The 10071-nt window shown below is 28.3% G+C and overlaps 1 protein-coding gene across 1 annotated transcript; it reads right to left on the bottom strand.

The window, feature by feature from the left end:
• Positions 8956 to 9739, bottom strand: LOC105166649 (fatty acid desaturase 4-like 1, chloroplastic). Its single transcript, XM_011086089.1, has 2 exons — positions 9288 to 9739; positions 8956 to 9226 (listed from the first exon to the last, which is right to left on the bottom strand). The coding sequence occupies exons 1-2, from the start codon at positions 9737 to 9739 to the stop codon at positions 8956 to 8958; spliced, it is 723 nt and encodes a 240-aa protein (XP_011084391.1).

Raw genomic sequence — 10071 nt, 5'->3', positions numbered from 1 at the left:
GTGATATTAAATACATTAAAAGAAATATACATCAATATGATTGCCATATATTAGATGAATATTGCATGCCACGGAAAGACAAACACAAGATCCGGTTTCATAATTAGATTTCAATTGCCAAATAAACTTAAATTTCAGATTCATAGTATATGTAAATTTAATTTGATATTCAATATTTGACTTGAGATAGATAGTGTAAAAGTACTCAGTCACTAATATGAAAAATGTTAAGAGAAAATAGACATTGTATGAACATACAAAGGAGCGAGGACTAATTTTACTATTGCCATTCAAAATCTCCATGTTTTGCAATAGTTGCAGTAATATAAGATTTAAAGATGTTAAAAGTGCTTCTTACTTCTTTCGGACGTAGGAAAATGAAAAAGAGAAACCACCCAAACACATCTCTAGCGCGTGCACGTACCTTCTGTTAGTTTTTATTGGAAGGAGGGTTTCACGCTGAATTTATTAAAATTCGAGGGATTTTTAACTTATTTTTAAAAGAAAAAAGTATTACTTTAGTCCGCTAAATATGCCTAATTTTAATTTTAATTTTAATCTTTTGGAGGGAAGAAAGGTGATTTTTCTTCTCTCCAAACTTGCACAAAAGATGATCAACTTATCTTCCACATCATAATTTTAGCCATATAGGATTATAAATCAACAAAAACACATCTAGGTGACATGTCATGTCACTTTTTCGGCGCAAATTATAAATCCAATGGTCCAGAGGACTAAAACTAATCAATTTTACAAGTTACTGGAGTTAATAAAAAATGGGCATACTTATAGGACTAAAACTAAAATTGGGCATACTTAACGGACTAAAAAAATATTTTTCTCTATATTTAGATACTTAGCATTCAAAATTCTGAGTATTCAAATATGAATTTTTAGTGATATAAAATAAGAAACAAAACCTCCTTGGACATAATAAGTGTTGCTAAGGATATATTTTATTTTGTGCTTGCACAAATGATTCTAATACCCTAAACTTGAAACATTAGTTTCAAAACTTGCTACTTAGAAGCAATAAATGATGCAATTTAGAGTGTTCAATTCTCATGTAAATGATGCAAAATACTCATATAAAAGGTAGTTCAAAATACTCATTTAGATTTTGTATAAAGTTTTCTAACAATTTAGAATGTTCAATTCTCATGTAAATGATGCAAGACTGATTCAAGACCTAGCTAAAGCGAAGATCGTGTTTTTTTTGGCTAATGAGGACGACAATTAAATTCACTATAATTCTTCAAATTTTGGTAGATTATTTTCTTGATGAAATCATGATTGTAATTTTATAAAACAAATATCTTGAAATGACCTTGAAAAGGATGTATAATTATATATCTTTTATTTTGTATTAATTGAAATATTTTATTTGTGTGTATACACATAGTGAGTTAGATCACACAGGATACCTATTTCATTTTTACTCTTCAAAATAATCATATTCAAATACATGGTACGTAGTGGTTTTTATCTAATAAAAAAACTTAACTTGCAAACAACATTTATTTGTACTATGTAGTGAGAGCTTTTGCATTCACAACTTGTATCCACTACTTTGCATAGCCCATCTAAAGAGATATATGTTAAAAGCTTCATTCTTATAGAATGTACCAGCATTATCTGTGTAAACATTTTGACACGACGGTACTGTAAACAATTGGATAGGTCACCTAAGAAGCTTCCCATTGATATTTTAGGGCCAAAGGCTCTTTGTAGATGTCACCAGAAAAATAAATACCGCCTGCTTTTGCTACCCAATAACATGCAAGACTTTTGCATCTTCCCCTCCAACTTGCACTAAAAACATCAAAAGATTTTTGCACCTTTGGACCCCACCAGAGATGACAGAAGTACAAAGTAGTAGGAAGAAAGTTCCGGCAAAAACTCCAATTGAAATCTTGATTTGGAGCAAGAGTGTGATAACCCAAATCATCGTCCTTAGATGCACAATGCAATTTTAGTGGTGCAGAATTCGGAGGGAGATTATTAATTATATGAACCTCATATTTTTCGGTAAACCAACATTTGCGTTTTTCATGGGCAAATGTTTGGAGAACATTAGGTACTACACAAAGAAGCAATAAGATGATTCTCATTGTTATATATCTTATTTCTCAAATGTAAATGATGTGTGGTGGTGAAGGTGTTGTTTTCATATACAGTGATCCTTTTATAGAGTTTGAACCAATTGGAGTTACTATATAATAAATGAAAGTGGTGTTCAAAATCCAATAAAATCTAGTGATTTGAAATATTGATAATTAATAATTTTATAAAAAATCTAGTGATTTGAAATATTGATAATTAATAATTTTAAAAAATCTAGTGATTTGAAATATTGGTAATTAATAATTTGAAAATACATACGTAATTCAAATTAAATTACACAATTTGAACACCATTATATTATCTCAATGTAGAAATTGCTAAGTGATATTAAATACATTAAAGAAATATACATCAATATGATTGCCATATATTAGATGAACATGGAAAAATAAACACAAGATCCGGTTTCATCAATTGCCAAATAAACTTAAATTTCAGATTCATGGTATATGTAAATTTAATTTGATATTCAATATTTGACTTGAGATAGATAGTGTAAAAGTACTCAGTCACTAATATGAAAAATGTTAAGAGAAAATAGACATTGTATGAACATATGAAGGAGCGAGGACTAATTTTACTGTTGCCATTCAAATCTCCATGTTTTGCAATAGTTGGAATTAGAGATAATATAAGATTTACAGATGTTAAAAGTGCTTCTTACTTCTTTCGGACGTAGGAAAATGAAAAAGAGAAACCACCCAAATGCCTCTCTAGCGCGTGCACCCACCTTCTGTTAGTTTTTAATGGAAGGGAGGTTTCACGCTGAATTTATTAAAATTTAAGGAATTTTTAACTTATTTTTAAAATATAAGAGATTTTTTAGCTAGTTTGTGAAACATATAGGGTAAAATGGAGTTCAACCTAAAATAAAACATGCCACTTGCAAATCACCTACTGTGAAAGGAAATATATATATATTTTTAATCCATGGTACGAAATAATTGTCGACCAAGTGAAAAATCCCCAACTTTTATTGCTCACGTGCAACACATGCGAGAGATTTTGGCCAAATTAGGGTTTTTTTTAATTGCCCCAGTCTTGAATGGCTATTGTAATGAGCCAAGACTAAAAATTTCATCGCCCCTGAAAATTTGGACCATCATTGTATTTATCCTAAATTACATATTGATAAATTTTGTTTCCTTTTCTAATGATTATAGGTGCACTAAGACTCTTCTAAGTTAAAAAATTATTGAACTATAACACTCATCTTAATATATACTTTAATATTATTGAACAGGTCCTTTTAGTGTCTTCAAACTTTGGTCTGCTATTTTATATTTTAATTTTAATTTTTAATTTTTAAATACTATGCCACCAAATTCTAAAATTTTCTCCCTCTTTCTTTAATTGTTAGGCTGTCCACTCTTCTCAACTTTCACGTAACTTTAATAACTTAAAATTATTTTTTTTTTTTCCTAAAACTTTTAAAATTTCTTCAATTAAAATACATTCTTAAAAATAAAAATTATTTTATTATTATGCTCTGTTATTTAAGTGTGCCATACACATCCCTGTGAATTAAGCATATTACATAACATCACTAAAATCAGTGAGCAGACAATTAATGTGACAAGTTTTAATTAAAAAAATTTAGCTTTACGTGGCAGATAATATTGATATATGTATCCGTGAAAACGACTAATTTGTATTTTGGTTGATTTAATGTATGACCTAACATACATGAATTTCTAGTTGATGTGATCTATCATTGTAATCAAATATTTTGGACGTCGATATATTTAGCATGCTATTGCTTAATGACTTTCTACAGATGTATTGAATCAACTCGCATTCTGCGATACTCTAATCCAGATCAATTGTGAATTAATAAGATTCAAATACAATCATTGAATATTCTTTTTTCATGAGTTATTTATAATAACATTCAGGATACACTTGGTAAGTTTGGAGGCAATTCTCGCACCCAAAGGGTTCGCGGCATGCGGGGTGTGACACATTCTTTTTTCTTAGGTGAATTTTACAGATGGTATAGATTATTAACAACGAAAATTTTATTGATTAATTAGTTTGATGCTGAATTTAGCATCAAATTTAAAAAATGAAAATAATTAAAATTGCACAATATAACACATATATCTCAACAATGAATGTGAAATAATGTTGTGTTCATGTAAATCCACTTTCATTCTATTTGTTACCCATACAACAAAAAATATTAAAGTCAAACAATGTGAATGAATCATTTCAGAGATATGCTTGATTTAAATTTAAAATTACATATATGATTCTATTTATTAATTGATTTCTTGAATCATATATATGATTACATGCTACTTAAGTTTTCCAACTGTACTTTTTGACCAATGACTGGGTTGGATTAACATTAGAAAGATAAATACCATCACTCTTTGCTACCCAATAATATAAAGATAGACGTTGGGCCCCCCAGCTTGATTTGAAAACAACAAAAGCTTGTTGATACGAACCCCACCAAAGATGACAGAAGAACAAAGTGTTGGGGACAAAGTTATCGCAGAAACTCCATTGGAAAGTTTCACCGTTGGCAAGTGTATGATATCCGAGATCATCATTTTTTGACGCACAGTGCAATTTTAATGGTGCAGAATTTGGAGGGAGATAATTAACTACATAAATGTGGAATTTCCACGTGAGGAAACAATCACTCCACACAAATGTTTGGATGTTGGCTAGTATGAGGAGGGACAACAAGAAGGCTCTTGTCATGATATATTTTTTGTGCTTCTATTGAATACTATAGTTTTTGTTTTTATTTTTTCTTTCTTTCTGTGAAGTTCTTTTATAGAGTATATATAAATGTGATTTTCCTCATTCTTTGCTCTACTACATAATTTGAGAAGGATTGTAAAATATTACCAATATCATTGTATCATAAATAGTAACATTATAGGAGTATCAAAATCTAGAAAGCGAACAAATACATAATGAAAAGCTTATGTTGAAAATCTTAGAGATTTAACCATTTGATAGTAAGAATAGACTTGTATTTATGTGCATATTCTGAGATAACCAAACAAGATTAACAATAGAATTTTATGCCATTAAGAGACAATATGACATATATTAATTATATTGATAACATTTGAATATAATTCTTTGAAACTCTTGTGATTTTTGGCATTCTTCAACAAAAATCATGATACTTGCAAAGTTTATGATGAAATGATATCATTGTAAAACATAATTTAGTACTTTAGGAAGCGTCGTCATCATCTATAGTTTCATCCATTTAAACTTATTTTTATAGTTTAAATTTTTTATTTTTTTTATATTTATATTATTATTATTGTCGTTGTTGTTGTTATTATTGTTAATTATTACGTTGTTGTTGTATTCACATGATGTTTTACAAGGTGGACGGCATCATTAGATTTTTATATTTAATTTGTTTCTAGGACTATCTAAATTTGATTCAACTAAGTCTATGATCATATGCTTTCTTTACATTTACAAAATATATGTACTTTTATGTATGTGTAATTCGAACTCTTTTTTCAAAAAATTATTATTCAATAAAATTTTACTGTAACCAATAAGTCATTTTGTTCTTTTTTGGCCACTGATAATGTTGCTATATTTATAATTTAATAAAAACTTAGCCATTTTATTTTTATTTGTATTTATTTTATTTTCTCATTTCATGATAATGTACTCCTTTTCTTTTTCTATTCAAATTGCTGAAATGATATTGAGATTTTAAAATTATTTAAATTATTCTTTTATGGTCCATTTTTCTTTATTTTCTGTCTTGTTTTTCAATTGACTTTCTTATAACTTATTGAAAGTAAGTTTTTATTTTACTTTCTATCTTATTTTATTTCTAAAAAATGAGATCGTAATTAGATTTATGTACTTTAGTATAAATTCTGATGAATAATGGATTATAAAAATGATAAATTTAACTATTTCTTTATTTTTTATTAGAGTTGGATATTTGAAAAAACAAAAGTGATCTATTTATTTAATAGAATGTAATAATTTTATAAAAGTAATCCCTATAAAATACAAATTTTGGTTAGTAAAATATATTGTATGTGTAACATATCAATATTTCGAAAGAATATTGCTAGATATTATATATAGGGATAATTATACTTTCCACTCCTAAAGTTTGGTGTAATTATACATAGACCCTCTGTGGTTTGAGAAAATTACATCTAGCATCCCTGAGGTTTGTTTTCGTCTAACAAATAAGTCCTTTTATTTATCAAAATTCACCAAATTTATTGGTATTAACAAAAAGATCCAAAAAATATCTATATTTACCTCCAATTGACTTATTATTGACTTATAATAGGTCAAATAATTTTTTTTATGATCAAATTACACTCATACATCTTCATACGTTAATGCATGTGAGGAGGTATATATTTACTGTTATAAGGGTAGTTTAGTCCGAGAAAAATTATTTGACCTGAAATAAGTCAGTAATAAGTCAATTGAGCGTAAATATTAATTTTTTTTCATATTTCTTGTTAATATCAACAAATTAATGAATTTTGACTAATAGGGGGACTTATTTATTAAATAGAAGCGAACCTCAGAGGTCCTAAATATAATTTTTCAAACTATAGAGAATTTATGTATTACATCAAACCTCTGAGGAGAGAAATGTAATTATCCCTTATATATGAGATTACATGCAATCAAAACAACATACAGAGATTTGGTTTAAAAATTTAGATTTGAAAAAGTTGCAAAAGTAAAACTTTATACTCATAAATATAAGTGTGATTTGAGATTCAATATTTGACTCGAGGGATTATTTCAGTTTTCATACTCAAAGTATTTCTCTTTTCAAATTTTAGTATTTTAGGTTTCCAAATTATCAGATTTAATTTGTACCTAGAGTTTTTAGTTTTCATCTACCTAAGTACCCTTTGTTAAGTTAACCGTTAAAACTAACGGTCAATCCAATTTTGGAGGAAAATTTAGGTGGGAATTTGTTTATGTAAGGGCATATTTGACTTTCAATTTATTCAAGACACAAAAAGTTTTCTATTTCAATTCTTTTCGATTTCAATTTCATAATTGAGGACAAAAAGTTAATCCAATTTTCTTTCAAAAATCCAATTTTACTGAAGAAACTACTTTTTTTCTTTTTGCTTGGCCACAAAGCATATGTTGTCATACTTTATTTATTGAGAGTTTATGCTATAATTTTTCATACTTTTTATTTAATTATTTTAGCAAATGTTTTGTTTTTTTGGCTTTTTTGTGACTCGATAATTTATTTTTTAAATATAAAATAAATTTCTATATGAATTATCATATTTTAAAAAATAAATAAAAATAAATTGCTAATTTTTTTAAGATAATAATTTATTTATTTATAATATCACATGAATTATTTGTATTTTTTTTCTAAATTCTGAATCTGGCCTCGGACTTCAATCATTCCAACACTAAAAATAAATTGCTAATTTTTTTAAGATAATAATTTATTTATTTATAATATCACATGAATTATTTGTATTTTTTTTCTAAATTCTGAATCTGGCCTCGAGCTTCAATCGAAGGATTCCAACACTGTCGCAAAATTATCAGTATAGTTCATTGTGTTTTTTTAAAATATTATAAAAAAATATACATTATTATATTTGTATAGTTCATTGTATTTTTAAAATTAATATAATTTTAAAAATTAATTAAATATAATTAATTTATAAAAAATAAAATTAAAAAAAAATTAACTGTATACATTACAAATTGTGAATTGTAACCATGTCGTGGATTTCATCCACGAATTGATCAATCTTTTTTAAAAAAAATATTTTTTTTATTCGAGTCGCAAATGTAATCCGCGACTTGTTATATTTATATTATATAATTTATTTAAATTATATTTATATAATTTATTTTTTTAATAATAAAAAATAATTAACCCCTACGTAACATGTAATTCCTCAATTCAAAATAAATATTATTTTTTGATAAATTAAAGCGATTAAAATTTTAATCGAATTAAAATATTATTTTATTATTTAAAAAATTACTAATACCCTTATAATTTTATTAATTGTCTAACTTTTCTTAGATTTTTATTTAGTTTTTATAGTGAACCGATCAAAATGTCCTTGTGAATTATAAATTATAATTATACTAATTTTTCAAAATCTTATGAATTTTTCTATGAACTAAGTGGATATTTTATTTAATTTTAAATTTTTTTAATCCACATTTTTTATTTTTTAAATGACTCTTCTATGTTTTTTAAAAAAGAAAAGATATGTCAAGGGAAAGATTGACAATTTCGAATTTTCATCTAAAGATCACATAATTTCATCAATTATCAAGAGTATTTATACTTTTTCAAATAACAAGAGAATATTCGTAACTATATCGAACTTATGAAAACTCATTGTAATTTACCCTTTATTTTTCCCTATTGTCGATTCTCCATAATATTAGATGAGAGTAGAAAATGTTAAGTATTCTAATAATATTGTTCTTGAAAATATGAATTACTGATAGTTAGTGGATTTGCATTATTACTTAAAATAAATGTAAAAGAATTCGGTGAGTAGATAATTATATTCAGACGCATGCAAAGATGTAAGCAATAAATGCAGGATGAAGACAGTGAAATTAGGTAAATATTTTTATATAGAAATATGTAGCTTAGCTACTTGTAAATTTTCACATATTATCATATTATTGATTTTTAATTATTCTAATACATAAAAATGCATTTTAGATAATCTATATATATATATAGAAATTAGGTATTAAATTAATTACTCTTTTATTATAAATTAATACTTCTTGTTACATTTCATCAATAAACGTACATTTAGACCTTTATTTAATTATATATATGGTAGGTTAATTAAGAAGTGTGTTTTCATCCTGAATCATCATCGGCTTCCACTCAGAATTTGGGTCAGACCATGACCGCGGCTTCACTCCCGTTACACGGAATAGCGCCACCTCCAAGCCCAACAAAACCTTGCACCCGTCCAAAACCCGGTCACAAATTCCACTCACCACGCAGTAGTTGCTGTTAAACGGCGGCCCGTGGTGTGCCCTGTGATGAGACCACCGCAAAAGGACCCCGGCATCCTGAAGCGCTGCCACAACCGGCGGAAGCTTCCTCCTTGGAATATGCGACCACGCATGGAACTTGAGGCTAAAGAGACCACAAAGGGTGAGTATACCGACGAACCAGAGGAATCGGGTCGCTCGAAAATAGGTTTACAGGCAGAATGGCGACGGTTATGACCCCAGCGATAGTTGTAACGATTCTAGCGGTTTCGAACTTGGTGAGCTCCGACGGGTACTGGTGGTGGGCTCGGAACCACTGGATTTGGGACCCGAAAATGGGAGTTTCTGTACTGCCGTAGTTGTCGATGGCCCAGTGGTAGATTCCGGAAATGAGGTCCGCCAGAAGGTAGCCGAGTAGCGCCGCCATAGTTAGGTGGAGCCATGTCCGTGGACCGGTGGGCGCTCCGGCCGCGAGTATTAGCATGGATTTGGCTAGGGAGATGAGCATGGTGGTGAAGCCACTTGCGAACCAGGCACGTTGAGCCCATGTGGCCTTGTACTTGCTGTAATCGTCGACGGAACGGATTGAAAGATTTTTCTTCTCAAGAACCGTTGATGCAGCCATTTTATAAGAGAAAATTGGAGCAGACTTGGGCGAGTATTAGTTGATTCGAAGCTTATATATATAGGAGCACATCTTGCATGCGTGAATACACTATCAAGAGGAAAATAATATTTTTCATGCTCACTTAGAATTTTTTTTTATTTTTTGTCCTATTAATTATGAGATTATTATTTTTTGTCGTCTAACTTTTAAAAAGCAATTTTGTATGAAAATATTTTGACGGAAAGTACCAGGTGCTCATTAGAGTCTTTACACTTTTGGTTTTATTGATTATGAAATTTTCATTTTTTATCTCGTAACTTTAAAAAAGTAACAGTTTTTGTCTTATTCAT

The sequence above is a fragment of the Sesamum indicum genome, linkage group LG7, assembly GCF_000512975.1.
Source record: "Sesamum indicum cultivar Zhongzhi No. 13 linkage group LG7, S_indicum_v1.0, whole genome shotgun sequence".
Lineage (NCBI taxonomy): Eukaryota > Viridiplantae > Streptophyta > Magnoliopsida > Lamiales > Pedaliaceae > Sesamum > Sesamum indicum.
The sequence above is the reverse complement of the archived record's forward strand: the minus strand, read 5'-3'. Positions and strand labels throughout refer to the sequence as shown.